The 15,674-nt window shown below is 48.9% G+C and overlaps 1 protein-coding gene across 1 annotated transcript; it reads right to left on the minus strand.

Annotated features, from left to right (window-relative positions):
- Positions 1 to 6,563: 6,563 nt before the first annotated feature.
- On the minus strand, positions 6,564 to 14,413 carry HP1BP3 (heterochromatin protein 1 binding protein 3). The gene is made up of 12 exons (XM_040423535.1): positions 14,321 to 14,413; positions 13,425 to 13,534; positions 13,194 to 13,350; positions 12,937 to 13,099; positions 10,394 to 10,537; positions 10,187 to 10,267; positions 9,905 to 10,059; positions 9,675 to 9,765; positions 9,128 to 9,287; positions 8,908 to 9,019; positions 8,657 to 8,791; positions 6,564 to 7,794 (listed from the first exon to the last, which is right to left on the minus strand). The coding sequence occupies exons 2-12, from the start codon at positions 13,510 to 13,512 to the stop codon at positions 7,509 to 7,511; spliced, it is 1,572 nt and encodes a 523-aa protein (XP_040279469.1). The 5' UTR covers positions 13,513 to 13,534; positions 14,321 to 14,413; the 3' UTR covers positions 6,564 to 7,508.
- Between the last annotated feature and the right edge of the window lie 1,261 nt (positions 14,414 to 15,674).

A 15,674-nucleotide genomic window follows, 5' to 3' on the forward strand; every position in this document is an offset into this window, starting at 1 on the left:
GGAGTATGGAGGTGTACTTCTCCCAGCTTCACACCTCTGGAGTATGGAGGTGTACTTCTCCCAGCTTCACACCTCTGGAGTATGGAGGTGTACTTCTCCCAGCTTCACACCTCTGGAGTATGGAGGTGTACTTCTACCAGCTTCACACCTCTGGAGTATGGAGGTGTACTTCTCCCAGCTTCACACCTCTGGAGTATGGAGGTGTACTTCTCCCAGCTTCACACTTAGGAGTATGGAGGTGTACTTCTCCCAGCTTCACACCTCTGGAGTATGGAGGTGTACTTCTCCCAGCTTCACACTTAGGAGTATGGAGGTGTACTTCTCCCAGCTTCACACTTAGGAGTATGGAGGTGTACTTCTCCCAGCTTCACACCTCTGGACTATGGAGGTGTACTTCTCCCAGCTTCACACCTCTGGGGTATGGAGGTGTACTTCTCCCAGCTTCACACCTCTGGGGTATGGAGGTGTACTTCTCCCAGCTTCACACCTCTGGGGTATGGAGGTGTACTTCTCCCAGCTTCACACCTCTGGAGTATGGCGGTGTACTTCTCCCAGCTTCACACCTCTGGAGTATGGAGGTGTACTTCTCCCAGCGTCACACCTCTGGAGTATGGAGGTGTACTTCTCCCACCTTCACACCTCTGGGGTATGGAGGTGTACTTCTCCCAGCTTCACACCTCTGGACTATGGAGGTGTACTTCTCCCAGCTTCACACCTCTTCTTGCTGCTGATCTTAGGTATGTCCACCTGACCAAGCTTTGTGGCTGACCTCTCCTGACATGTAACTATTTGCATTCCCCAATTCTGGGACCGTCTGTTCTTATGACTCTATGATGTGCCATTCCTTTATTATTTCTCCTAGAAGTTATGAATGAATTACAGTACTAGCAGTTTGCAGTAAAGGTCCAGTTGGGTGTTAGAAGTTGGTGTCCCTGCACAGTCTGACATTATCCAGTTTCGGACTGGGGTGCCTAGGGCCCACCAGTAAAATGTATTTTGGGGGCCCACCGTACAGATACATTCAAGTATTACCTGCTCACACAGCAGCAAGATGGTACCAGATGACTGAATATGGGGGACCCTGCAGCAACTTTGAGAAGGTAGGTCCTGGGGAGAAGAGGACACTGGCGGCTTTCCTCTATACCTAGAAGTCATCTTACCTCTGGTCGTGTCTATAATAATAAACTGGGGAGTTTCTTTAATAATCTATTACGTTTTTTTTAATGAACATTGGCTGGTGGAGGTGCTGAACATTGAATTTATGTATGTAGTGCAGTAAGTCTACTGTGTTAGGCCCCTTTCACACAAGCGAGTTTTCCGCGCGGGTGCAATGCGTGACGTGAACGCATAGCACCCGCACTGAATCCTGACCCATTCATTTCAATGGGTCTGTGTACATGAGCGTTGTTTTTCACGCATCAGTTCTGCGTTGCGTGAAATTCGCAGCATGTTCTATATTCTGCGTTTTTCACGCAGTCCTGGCCCCATAGAAGTGAATGGGACTGCGTGAAAAACGCATTGCATCTGCAAACAAGTGCGGATGCGATGCGTTTTTCACTGATGGTTGCTAAGAGATGTTGTTTGTAAACCTTAAGTTTTTTATCACGCGCGTGAAAAACGCATTGCACCTGCACGGAAACAACTGAACGCAATCGCAGACAAAACTGACTGAACTTGCTTGCAAAATAGTGCGAGTTTCACTGAACGCACCCGGCCCAAAAACATGACGCCCGTGTGAAAGAGGCCTTATCTGCCACTTGTGCAGGGGGTGGGAGACTAGGGGCCCACTGGGGGATTCACCTGTGGGCCGGTCCGAGCCTGCAGTCAGTGCTGTCAGTCTCAAACTGTGTGGAGCCCAGTGTGCTAATGCACGTTCTAGTGCCACATGGCTCCCATTTACTGCGTCTTAGGCTACTTTCACACTTGCGTTGTTTGATTCCAGCAGGCAGTTCCGTTGCCTGAACTGCCTGCCTGATCAGGCTAACTGTATGCAAACGCATGTCATTTTTTTCTGACTGATCAGGCATTTTTCAGACTTTTATCAGGATCCTGATCAGTCAGAAAAATGCATTGCAATACCGGATCCGTTTTTCCAGTGGAAACGGATCAGGTATTTATTTTTTTCATTTTTAAAGGTCTGCGCATGCGCAGACCGGAAGGACGGATCCGGCACTAATACATTCCTATGGAAAAAAATGCCGGATCCAGCATTCAGGCAAGTCTTCAGGTTTTTTTTTCGCCGGAGATAAAACCGTAGCATGCTGCGGTATTATCTCCGTCCTGATCAGTCAAAATGACTGAACTGAAGACATCCTGATGCATCCTGAACGGATTAGGGCCCTTTCACACTTGCGTTCTTTTCTTCCGGCATAGAGTTCCGTCGTCGGGGCTCTATGCCGGAAGAATCCTGATCAGTTTTATCCTAATGCATTCTGAATGGAGAGAAATCCGTTCAGGATGCATCAGGATGTCTTCAGTTCCGGACCGGAACATTTTTTGGCCAGAGAAAATACCGCAGCATGCTGCGCTTTTTGCTCCGGTCAAAAATCCTGAACACTTGCCGCAAGGCCGGATCCGGAATTAATGCCCATTGAAAGGCATTGATCCGGATCCGGCCTTAAGCTAAACGTCGTTTCGGCACATTGCCGGATCCGACGTTTAGCTTTTTCAGAGTGGTTACCATGGATGCCGGGACGCTAAAGTCCTGGCAGCCATGGTAAAGTGTAGTGGGGAGCGGGGGAGCAGTATACTTACCGTCCGTGCGGCTCCCCGGGCGCTCCAGAGTGACGTCAGGGCGCCCCACGTGCATGGATGACGTGTTGCATGGATCACGTCATCCATGCGCATGGGGCGCTCTGACGTCATTCTGGAGCGCCCCGGGAGCCGCACGGACTGTAAGTATACTGCTCCCCCGCTCCCCACTACTACTATGGCAACCAGGACTTTAATAGCGTCCTGGCTGCCATAGTAACACTGAACGCATTTTGAAGACGGATCCGTTTTCAAATGCTTTCAGTTCACTTGCGTTTTTCCGGATCCGGCGGGCAGCTCCGGCAAATGGAGTACACGCCGGATCCGGACAACGCAAGTGTGAAAGGGCCCTTACTCTCCATTCAGAATGCATGGGGATATGCCTGATCAGTTATTTTCCGGTATAGAGCCCCTGTGACGGAACTCAATGCCGGAAAAGAAAACCGCTAGTGTGAAAGTAGCCTAAGTTGGATCTCTCTATCGTCACCCATTAACTACAGGCCTAATATGCCATATCTGTTATAGTCACAGAGCAGCCAGTGCGTCACTGTTCTTACACTACAGACCAGCAGGCATCAACGGTTCCACTAATATGACCTAGTATCTGTAGTACCTTTAAATATGGCTCCACTGTAGTGTTCTCCCCTCCTTACTAATGTGGCCCCTCTGTAGTGCTCTCCCCTCCTTATTAATTTGGCACCTCTGTAGTGTTCTCCCCTCCTTATTAATGTGGCCCCTCTGTAGTGCTCTCACCTCCTTACTAATGTGGCCCCTCCTGTAGTTGCTCTCCCCTCCTTACTAATGTGGCCCCTCTGTAGTGCTCTCCCCTCCTTACTAATGTGGCCCCTCTGTAGTGCTCTCCCCTCCTTACTAACGTGGCCCCTCTGTAGTGCTCTCCCCTCCTTACTAATGTGGCCCCTCTGTAGTGCTCTCCCCTCCTTACTAACGTGGCCCCTCTGTAGTGCTCTCCCCTCCTTACTAACGTGGCCCCTCTGTAGTGCTCTCCCCTCCTTACTACCGTGGCCCCTCTGTAGTGCTCTCCCCTCCTTAAAGTTTATCTGTCAGCAGATTTGCACCTAAGACACTGGCTGACCTGTTAAAGGGATTCTGTCACCAGATTTAACCCTATTAAGCTAGCCTACTCCTACTTTTATCTCTGCCCCCATTACGCCAGAAATCTAACTTTTATAATATGCTAATTAGCCTCTAGGAGCGTGGGGGGGGGGGGGGGGGGGCTGCGTTGTTCCTGCTCCTAGAGGCTCCGCTCTCCCACCTTTGTCGCCTCCCTCCAAGTCCTGATTGACAGGGCCAGGCAGCACTCGCATCCGTCTGCCAGCCCTGTGCTCTGGTGAAATCTTGCGCTGTTCAGCATTCAGCGCAGGCGCGGGAAAGACGCTCGCAGGCTGCCAGCTTCCTCACCGCGCCGAATACTGAATGGCGTGAGATTTCACCAGAGCACAGGGCTGGCAGACGGATGTGAGCGCTGCCTGGCCCTGTCAATCAGGACTTGGAGGGAGGCGACAAAGGTGTGAGAACGGAGCCTCTAGGAGCAGGAACAAGGCCCCCCCCCCCCAGAGGCTAATTAGCATATTATAAAGGTTAGATTTCTGGCGTAACGGGGGCATAGATAAAAGTAGGAATAGGCTAGTTAGGTTTAGTTGACATTAGCACATCGCTAATGTCAGCTAGCTTAATAGGGTTAAATCTGGTAACAATCCCTTTAAGCCTCATGGCAGATGTTCGTGGAACACGGTCCGTGAGATACCGGACTGGCATTGCAGGAGCGCACAGAGTCATTGGTTGTTATGACGCTGTGTGCTCCTGCAATGCCAGTTCGGTATCTCACGGACCGTGTTCCACGGACGTCTGCATGAGGCTTTACATGTGCACTTGGCAGCTGAAGGCATCAGTGTTGGTCCCATGTTCATATGTGCCCGCATTGCTGAGAAAAATGAAGTTTTTATATATGCAAATGAGTCTCTAGGAGCAACGGGGGCGTGGCCATTACACCTAGAGGCTCTGCTCTCTCACTTCCATAACTGCAGTAGGAGCAGCTTGTGTCCTCTGTTCTGTTTGAGGCTCAAGTCATTGAGCCTGGTTAATGGTTCACATTTGGTAATGTTCTCTGAATTATTTTGGGGATCATTAGGATTTCCTCTATCACTGCTGGTGACTATTAATTTTCCATTTGCTTGAGGCGCGAACAAATTACACAGCGCTGTGCCCAGGAGCTCACAATCTAATATATTACACACTCATGTACCAGTGCCAATATCACAGGAAGCCAAACCTGACTGTTTCATTTTAGTATCATTACTATGACTTTTTGGATTACATCATTTTTTTTTCTTTTCTTCACAAAGCCAACTTCAGCAGTGATAACTGCAGATCTATACTGCAGGGGACTAACTATTAACTACACTGATCAGCCATAACATTAAAGGGGTTGTCCCTCCAAAAAATATTCAGCAGTTTTTAAACCAGCACCTGGATCTGAATACTTTTGTAATTGCATGTGATTAAAAATTTAGCATAGCCACTGAGTTATTCAATAAAAATGTATCTGTATAGCGCCACCTGCTGTTGTTTTTTTCCCTTATTATTTCTCTATCCGCCTCACTGAGGTGGACGCACATGCTCGGATCCATCCTTCAATTGTCACCAACCTTATCTACTGTCCGAGGCTGTGACAGTTAGGCCCCATGCACATGGCTGTATCCGTTTTGCATTCACATTTTTTTTTGAGGACCCCTTGACTTCAAAAGGTCCACATTTTGCAGCCAGGCATAGGACATGTTCTATCTTTTTCCGGGACAGACATATGGATGCAGAAAGCACACGGATCACCCATGTGCATTCCACATCTGTAAGTCTGTTCTGCGAAAATATGGACTGCATCCGTATTTTGCAGATCTGCAAACTGCAAAACAGATACAGTTGTGTGCATTAGGCCTTACAGGGAGGGAACTGCAGCGGAAAGGACACGCCTCCTGAGCTGTAATAGGGAGACAGCTGCAGCAGAAAGGTCAGCCCCTGAGCTGTGACAGTGAGCGCTGCAGCAGAAAGGTGAGCTGCCTGCTTGATATAAATCTAGCAGAGCAATGAACGTGGAGATCTCTGGATCCATGTGAGGTACAGGGCTGGTTCTAGCTTTGTTAGAAAGAGGTTGTCATGTACTATATGATGTATTTACAATAATTGGGTTCTCCCATCACAGACAATGGGCGCATATCGCTATGAGAACGGAGCAGGGAGAGTTGTGGCTTGATGACGCTGGGTTTCCCAGGGTCCGGCCGCCACCTAGTGCTACTCCCATACAAGTGTGGCCCCCACTCCTATTCATTTCTCTGGGGCCGACTGCTGCGCATGCGCCCTTTACTACTTTCCCTGCGTAGGTGAGTGTCCCAGAGGTGGGACCCGCACCTATCAGACAATGGGGGCATATCCTAGCGATATGCCCCCATTGTCTGTGATGGCAAAAGCCCTTTAAGGTTGTGATTTCACATAGCAACTGCAGGGGGCTAGTTTGCCAGTGGCCTGGGAACCACAGAGGTTTACCATGTATCCTCCCTAAGTACAGGTATGGCAAACACAAATCATGTGCTTCACCTGTACTTGGAAGTTGAGACAGTTTGCAGAAAATCGCTATAGCCTTCCCAGATGGCACACCAACCCCAGCCAAAAGACAGGTGAGGTGAATGACATTGAAAGGGTAAAATCTCAAAACCTGATCTGCAGCATGTGAATTCAGCCTAATGCAGTACATTGCAATGCTGCAACAAAGGTCCAAAGCAGAAGAATGACACCAAGGCTTACTAGCAGAATCTAGTCTTTTATTGTAGCAAACAGCAGAATACCCATTGGTTCACTTTGTCTATCCTCACCCAAGTCTTTACAAAATGGCAAACATTAAAATCAAGACACAATTGGTTTAAAAATAAGAAGAAGAAAAAAAAAAAAAAAAAAGTTGGATTTCTGTACAACATGCTACGTCTATTCACTGACGTGTGGACCTACGGATACCAATAGCTCAGAATGTGAGGACGATGGATCGGGCATGTCTGATGGAAGCCTTGTTACAGGCAATGTTTTGCAGGAGGTCACAGCGCGCGCTTTGCTCAATGACAACATGCCAGATCTCTGCTGCACCAGAGACATACGGAAGACGGGTGCGAGGCGAGCCTCTCATCCTTGGCCCATCACAGTCTCGCTACTGGCTCATCTGATGGTGGAAGGGCTCAAGATTTATCTGCATCCTACACAAAGCTAGATCAGCACCATCATAATTGTGTATCTGCTTTCTGATCTGGAGAGCAACTAACGGATTCCTTAACTGGCTCCCAGCATCAATCTCTACTGAATAAAAAGAAAAAATGGGATTTCCTGCAGGAAAAAGGAACGCGACGTTCATAAATAATGGAACAATTGGTTAGACAATGACATCGATTCCAATTTTCAGCATTTACACAACCAAGAAACCGTCTGGGAATAAAAGGAAACTGAAGTGGACCATTTGCTGGTTTCAGTTAGAGGACAACACTGGAGTAGGGGGAAGGGGTGGGGGTGCACAGCGGCTACTGCTATACCAAAAACAGATGTGTGAATGCTGCACCATCTCTGAAATCAAACAGGAAGTGGGGAGTAAAGGAGAAAATTTAAACAACTTTAGAAAAGTCGCTTTTTCCTGGAAATAAACCACTGGAACGGCTTCTTTCCCCTGGTTGTTGTCTGGAGGTGCCCCATTTCTGTGCTCTGGCTCACTTCCTAGACCTCAGCGATTTCCTCGGGCTGGACTTGCCCTTCGCTGCAGGCTTTGCAGCTTTCTTTGCAGGTGCTGGCTTCTTTGAGGCCCGGCTGGCTGGTTTTTTGGCAAGGACAGGAGGTGGGGAAGGAGCTTTTCCCTTCTTCGCTTTAGGGGGAGGTGGTACCGGGGCCTTTTTGGGGGCACTCTTTGCTTTTCCTCGAGGAGCTGGAGCGCTCTTCTTGGGTTTAGGTGGAGGAGCTCTGGACCTGGATTTAGAAGGAGCTGCCTTCTTCTGCATCCTGTATGCAAGGAGGAACATTTATTCTATATGTAAATCCAAATAGCGACGACTATACAATTATATTTACAGACTGAAGGGTAATCTAGCCTCAGGATAGCTGCTCATCAGTATCAGATCAATGGGGGTCCGACTCCCAGGAACTCCCACCGATTAGCTTATTGAGGAGGCTGTGGCAGTCTCTTCCTAGGACAGTGATGTCACGTTCACTGGTCACATGACCTAGCTGCAATATCAAGCACAGCCTCTATACAATGTAAGGTGATGTGCCAGGTACAATGTGAGGAGTCCACAGTCCTAATCCGAGAGCTTTGGCCCTTTCAAACAGCTTCCCCCACAGATCCTATATTGATGACCTATCCTGAGGATAGGTCATCAATATTGTACTCCTGGAAAACCCCGTTAAAGGGGTTTTCTGGGATTTTGATACTGATAACCCATTCTCAGTATAGGTCATCAGTATCTGACTGGTTGGGGTCCTAAACACCAGGGACCTCCGCCGATCAGCTGTTTGAGAAGGCACCAGGGCGTCTATGAGCGCCGTGGCCTTCTTGCAGTTTTCCAAGCACAGCGTTGTACAATGTATAGCGGCTGTGAAGCAAATGGGGCTGAGTGCAATACCAAGTACAGCCGCTATACAATGTGAGGCACCGTGCGTGGAAACCTGCAAGAAGGCCACGACGCTCATAGACACCCGGTGCCTTCTCAAATAGCCGATTGGCGGAGGTTCCGGGTAATGGATCCCCACCGGTCAGATACTGATAACCTATACGGAGAATGGGTTATCAGTATCAAAATCCCAGAAAACCATTTTAAAAGGGGACACACGAACAGCCCCGGCTTCTATTGCCAGGTTCACTTACCTCCTCTTTGGAGGAGGCTCCTCATCCTCAGATTCTTCTTCAGACTCCTCCTCCTCTTCGGATTCACTGTCAGACTCGTCCTCCTCCTCATCTTCCTCCTCTTCAGATGCCTTGTCTGGGAACAGCACATAGGGACTGCAGGAAAGAGAGACAGGATGTAATCTTCTTTTCTGCACCAAGTGCTTGACTCCATGAGCTACAAGCCATTAAAGTGCCATTCTGACATGGACAGAGGTGTGAGCGACTCATACCTGGGGTAATAGGGAAAGCTGAGCTGGTATGTGCCGCTGAAGCCTTTCCCAGAGATCTGCTCCATCCAGCCATTCTTCTCGCACTTCTGCAGGGTCCTCTTCAGCAGGTGAACTGAGGGAGGAAAAACGCAAAACATGGATTTAACGTCATAAGGAAAAGCTTGGAGGGCGAACTACAACAAGGCAGCAGTGCTAGAACACAACACGAATCCTAGCTCACCCTGGAAGCTTGAGTTCACCCCTGGGTGGTTCTCCAGCACATATTTCTTGATGGCAGTGGTGGAGCAGGTCTTGGGCTCGTTCATGGCTGTGATGGCAGACAAAATGGCATCCTCAAACCCTCCTCCGCTCAGAAGGGGTTTATCTCCTGCCCGCTTCACCTGCAAGACAGAAGAAAATCACATTTGTCTCACTAAACACCTGGAAGCTCATCATGCAAGGTTAACCCAGTGGCAGTGATTTTTGTATCCCAAAGCCCCAATGTCACCAGGAGCAAGTAACATGGCACTATGAACGTGTAGTGCTGCTCCCAGCCACTTCATTAAGAGCACTGGTGCCGTAACCAGCTCTGTCCACTATACGATGTGTGGAGCTGTAGTGCCAGCATCAGACCTACTGCAAAACAGCTGATCGGAAGGCCTGCAAGACCCCCCACCTGATAGGTCATCGATATAAAATGACCTAAAACCCCCTTTAATTCAGGGAATATAAAGAAGGCATATTGTATTAGTCGTGGGAGATATCACAGACGTGTGGGGCAGACTGACCTGGAATGTGCCAGAAGCTCCTTTTCCAGTGATCTGCTCCAACTGGCCCTTCTCCACTGCTCTCTGCAGAGCGTTCTTCAGGAGCTGAGGCCTGCAAAAACAAACACCCAAGTCATTACTGTGTTGATACTGGTCTGTAGTCACACTATAAGACACACCAATCCATCTAACACACGTAAAATGGTCTCCAGTGTCTTATTGACTGTGTTGGTCACAGGACCAGATCTCACCTGACATCCACCTTAAGCTTGGGGTAATATTGTGACACGTATTTCTTGATGAGGCTGTAAGACGCTTCCTTGGGTTCGCACAGTCTGGTGAACGCCAGCGGCAGGATGTCTTCCAGTTTGACATTGGGTTGATCCCCAGCCGCAGCGCTGCTCTTCTGTCAAGAACACAAGAGGCTATTAGTGAGGATCTGAAGTAGAAAGGACCCTCTACACCGGCACAGAGGACAATCTTCAAGCAGTGGGACACATCCATGAAACTAACACACAAGGAATTCTACGCACCTTCTTGTCTCTGGACTTTGATGCAGATTTTGAGGAGTTGGACACAACTACAAAGCTGCCAGATGCTCCCTTCCCCTTGACCTGGCATAAAGCAAAAAATCATATCAGCTCAGGTTTCATGTTTATTGCTCAGACATCCGCCGAGACTAAATGAACCATCGAGACAAGCGGCAAACCAACGGCAACCGTCCCAGCGGGCGCTCTCACCTGGCGGATATTTCCTCTCTGCAGTGCTCTCTTTAAAGACTGCTTCAGCAGGTATCCCCTTTTCTCCAGCTCTAAAGAAGGGTACTTGCCGATGATAAATTTTCGAATTGCCACAACAGAGGCCCCGGTCTTCTGGAAACAGGCCTGCACATAAATCATAATGTTAGAGGGCTGCACTCCTCCTCCCAAGACTCTAGAGGCAGCACTGGAGAAAAACTTTCCTTAAAAAAACAAATTCCAAGAGCATTACATCTGCCTTAAAGTTTTCAAGTCTTTTGAATAGGTGATAATGTATTAGTGAGGTTTCTGACTGCCGGGACCCACACCGATCCTGACGGAGCTGCCGGTTGAGCGTGCGCCCTGCCGCTCCATTCATTCTCTATAGCAGGGATGGCTAACCTGCAGCTCTCCAGCTGTTGCAAAAGTATAACTCCCAGCATGCAAAGAGGGCATGGAGGGAATTGTAGTTTTACAACAGCTGGAGAGCCGCAGGTTGGCCATCCCTGCTCTATAGGAATGGCGGCGATAGCCGAGTAAAGCCTCATTCACACATCTGTGATTGGTCAGTGATTTCCATCTGTGATTATGAGCCAAAACCAGGATTGGAACCTTCACAGACATAAGGTGTAAGGGAAGGATCTGCACCTGGTCTGTGTTTAGAGCCGCACCTGGTTTTGGCTCAAAATCACTCATGGAAATCACTGACCGAACACTGACTGTGTGAATGAGGCATGAAGCAGTCCCGTAGAGAACGAATGGGGCGACAGGGGGCATGCTCTATCTGCTGCTCAATCGGGAAGGGAGAACAGGACCCCCGATCTCATGATTCGTGGGGGTCCCTGTGGTCGGAAACCCTCCCATCAGTTATCCCCTATTGTGTGGATAAGCGATAACTTGAAAAGTTGACACAACCCCTCTAAACCAATGCTACCCATAGGGCGAACTTTACGCCCCGTCCACCGGTATGACCAATAAAACCTTTATAGAGAACGTACAGACGGCGGGGTCTACAGACCTTGCAGGAGAAAAGTAACATGACTGCTAGATTAGACTACACAGGGTTTGTTTGCAGTCTGTAACCATGGTGACACATTGCACTGCATAAGAACTGCAGACTGCCTGCTTACAAAAGTGTGATTGCAGATGTGCGCACGCCCTCTTAGTGATTATTTACAATTGGTCACTAGGACCACAAGTCGTCTCTAGTTTTACATGTGTTACTTTATGCCTATATATAAAATGTAACGTTTATTTCTTTATCATTAACAAGCCCCTACCTATGACTGACATTTCAAAATTATCAGCTGTGTCTGCAATTCCCGCTTGTTATTGCCTTATTTCTTTGCAATAGGGCTACCTATGGGGCTCATTTCTTTCTGCCTAACAGGCTCTTCTAACAGACTGCCCAAAACTCCTGAGGACGCCAAGTGTTTGCGTGAATGCTACATGTGTTTTAAACAGCGAGTGACTGCACAAGCAATAGACATGCAGCCAAAATGAGCAAATAGGGAGCGAAAAGAAGGAACTCACAGACTCGGAGGAGCAGCGCACTGGGAGACAAACCGTGTGAGCCCACAACAGCACGGCAGATGCCGTGGGAGAATAGAAGAGCCTGTTAGGCAGAAAGAAATGAGCCCCATAGGTAGCCCTATTACAAAGAAATAAGGCAATAACAAGCGGGAATTGCAGACACAGCTGATAATTTTGAAATGTCAGTCATAGGTAGGGGCTTTTTAATGATAAAGAAATAAACGTTACATTTTATATATAGGCATAAAGTAACACATGTAAACCTAGAGACAACTTGTGGTCCTAGTGACTAGTGTTGAGCGAACTTCTGTTTTAAGTTCGGCGTCTAAAGTTCGGCTTCCGGTTAGCAGAGAATCCCGATATGGATTCCGAATTCCGTTGTGGTCCGTGGTAGCGGAATCAATAATTGGCCATTATTGATTCCGCTACCACGGACCACAACGGAATTCGGAATCCATATCGGGATTCTCCGCTAACCGGAAGCCGAACTTTAGACGCCGAACTTAAAAACAGAAGTTCGCTCAACACTACTAGTGACCAATTGTAAATAATCATTATCGCCGTGTCTCAACATGTGTTAATGGGGCAAGTTTGAAAAAATGTACACGCCCTCTTAGAACACGGCTGTAAAGATTCCCATTCCTCCAGTCCCAGTAACTCGACTGAGACCAGTAGCAGATGTCGGGGATTAGACTCGACTCAAGAGTCCATGTTCTAGTTCAGGGATCAGCAACCTCTGGTCGTTCCAGCTGTTCTGAAACTACAACTCCCAGAATCCTCCTTTCATTTCTATGGGAGTTTCACAAACAGCCAAGTACTTGTGCATGCTGGGACTTGTAGTTTCACAGCAGCTGGAGTTCTAGTCCAGAGCTCTGTGCACCCAGCGATGGCCCCACGCTCCAGCCATCTGTACTCTACCATTATTTCATAGAGGTTCAGGCACAGGCGGCAGCTCCGAGGAGACCTTTTAGCCTCCTCCCATGTGTGCAGGGTAATCGTCCAACAGCGCTTACCTTGATGGCTTCAGTCAGAATTTCGTCCATCTTGGGGCGAGAGGAGGACGCCATATGGGTCTGTTTTTGTGCCCGGGCTAACTGGCTGGCAGAGAGTGTGGCCCATGATGGAATGGTCTTCTTCACCTTCTTCTCTTTTTCTTTAGACTGCTCCTTGTCACCACTGAAAACACAAGGAGGTCACCGAGTGATGCCACATGACTGGCATCAGTTGCCAGGCTCTGCCCTCCCCAGCAGTACTGCAAAGCCCCACTTACTCTTTTTTGGCCTCCTCGCTCACGCCCCCCTCAGCCTTCTTATCTTCATTGGTCTCAGACTCCTTTGGCTGCTCCGTCTCGCTGGAGGTTGCAGGGGGCGTCTCGGTCTCTTGCTCCTCTCCAGTGGATGCTGACTCCTCGGAGCTGGCATCGGCCTCTATAAGAGAAGGGACATCAGAGCGGCCTCCGCCACCTCCTGGTGGAGGTTCTGCTCCGACCCAGACTCGTTACCTGCTTTCTTCTTCTCCTCCGTTTCCGCGGGGCGGTTTTTCGGGGCAGCCTCCTGGCTGGAGGAATTGACAGAGCGGCGGATCGGCATCGTGAAATCACTTGCACCTTAACTAGAGAGAGGGAAAACAGCGATCAGAGCGCTCCGCCGGGTGTGAACTGTGACCGAAGTAACAGCCTGAGCGTCACCGACTATACTGCAGGTGGCGCTGTGCGCTCAGGCCACTACTGGTCATAATCAGTGTTCCCATCCTCCTGAGCTGCACTACTGAGACAATCACCTCGGGATCACTGAAGGGTCGCTGCTCCTGCTCAGTGTAGTGCCGCCGGTCATTATCAGGGGCAGGTAAGTAACAGAGAGCAGACGCTGCATGGGGGGGGATGGGAGACAACACGGCGCAGATCTCATTCACTCATATTACTCGCAGCCAATAGGAGGACGAGTGCTGAGAATTCAGCCAATCAGCGCTCTGCTAAAAGCGGGAGACGAAAACACAAAACAAAGAGGCAACATTCGGCGGGCGTGGCCTAGACCGTCCAATCAACAGCCACAGCATCTTTTAAACGGACCAGAGCGATGGGCGGGCTTTGCGCCTGCGCGAGGGGGGAGATAAGGGGGAACAATGGAAATAGGGCTACAAACACCCGGGCAACGGGGAGGAACGATGCGCTGCACGATAGATTCACCCCCTGAGAGCGAACTTGTGATCCGCCGACGCGCATCCCCCGCAATCGCTTTTATCTCGGTGCAAAACATGGCGCCTGCTCCCCTCCCCCCTATATTTACAATGGCGGCTGCTCCGCATCTCGCCGCTCACGGCTGGGACGCGGGCTTTGCTCACGCCACACTTTATCCGCAGTGCACGCAAAACACCCGCCGCTGGAGCTTGAGCTCTTACCTCGTACTCCGGAGCTGACTGAACGCCCTGCAAGTCGCGCTCTCCCGATCAACGGACACGCCCCCTCAGCGTGAGCGCGCCCGCCGACGTCTGCGACGTTATCTCCATGACGACCGGGAGCGGAACCTAAGCTGCCGTAAAACGAGCCGTGTGCTGCAAGACGAAAAGTGCGTGTCCGACTCTTAATGTGGTGATAGCTACAGTGCTGAAACATATACACCCCCCCCATGTAGTATACCCCCTCCTCATAATAAACCCATGTAGTATACCCCCAGTGTTCTTACATACACCCCCCATATATACCTAGTACTCATATATACACCCCCATATAGTATACCCCCTCCTCATAGTATACCCCCAGTGTTCTTACATGTACCCCCCCCATTGCTCATATATATACCCCCTCCTCATAGTATACCCCCAGTGTTCTTACATGTACCCCCCCCCCCATTGCTCATATATACCCCCCCATATAGTATACCCCCTCCTCATAGATACACTCATATTATACCCCTAGTGTGCTTACATACACCCCTTTATAGTATACCCACTAATCTATATATATATATATATATATATATATATATATATATATATACACACACACATAGAATGTGTTGGCAGATAAGAACCATTTGGCCCATCTAGTCTGCCCAATATACTGAATACTATGGCCCTATCTTATATGATATCTTATATGAAGGATAGCCTTATGCCTATCCTATGCATGCTTAAACTCCTCCACTGTATTTGCAGCTACCACTTCTGCAGGAAGGCTATCCCATGCATCCACTACTCTCTCAGTAAATAGTATAAGGTTGGATGGTACTCCAATCTGATTGCGTGGGCAACAGGAGATGGTTCCCAAACCAGATAATGATAGAATTCAGACTCCTGTACTGCACTTTCTTTTCAAGAACAATGCTTTTATTAATTAGAGTGCGGTTCCAGTGGCAGGACGCTGCAGTGGTGAGGGGCTCTATGGCCCTGTATGGCGAGCGCTGTGGTACCGCCTTACCACAGCGCTTGCCATACAGGGCCATAGAGCCCCTCACCACTGCAGCGTCCTGCCACCCACTGAGGGTTCTCTAACTTCATGCTTTTTTTTCTCTCACCTATGCGGCTCAAACCGGTTGTACTGAAGAAGGCTATACGCCGAAAAACGTTTTTGACTGGAACCGCACTCTAATTAATAAAAGCATTGTTCTTGAAAACAAAGTGGAGTACAGGAGTCTGCATTCTATAACTCTCTCAGTAAAGTAATGCTTCCTGATATTACTTTTAAACCTTTGCCCCTCTAATTTAAAACTATGTCCTCTTGTAGCAGTTTTTCTTCTTTTAAAGGGAGTCTGTC

The sequence above is a fragment of the Bufo bufo genome, chromosome 1, assembly GCF_905171765.1.
Source record: "Bufo bufo chromosome 1, aBufBuf1.1, whole genome shotgun sequence".
Classification (NCBI taxonomy): domain Eukaryota; kingdom Metazoa; phylum Chordata; class Amphibia; order Anura; family Bufonidae; genus Bufo; species Bufo bufo.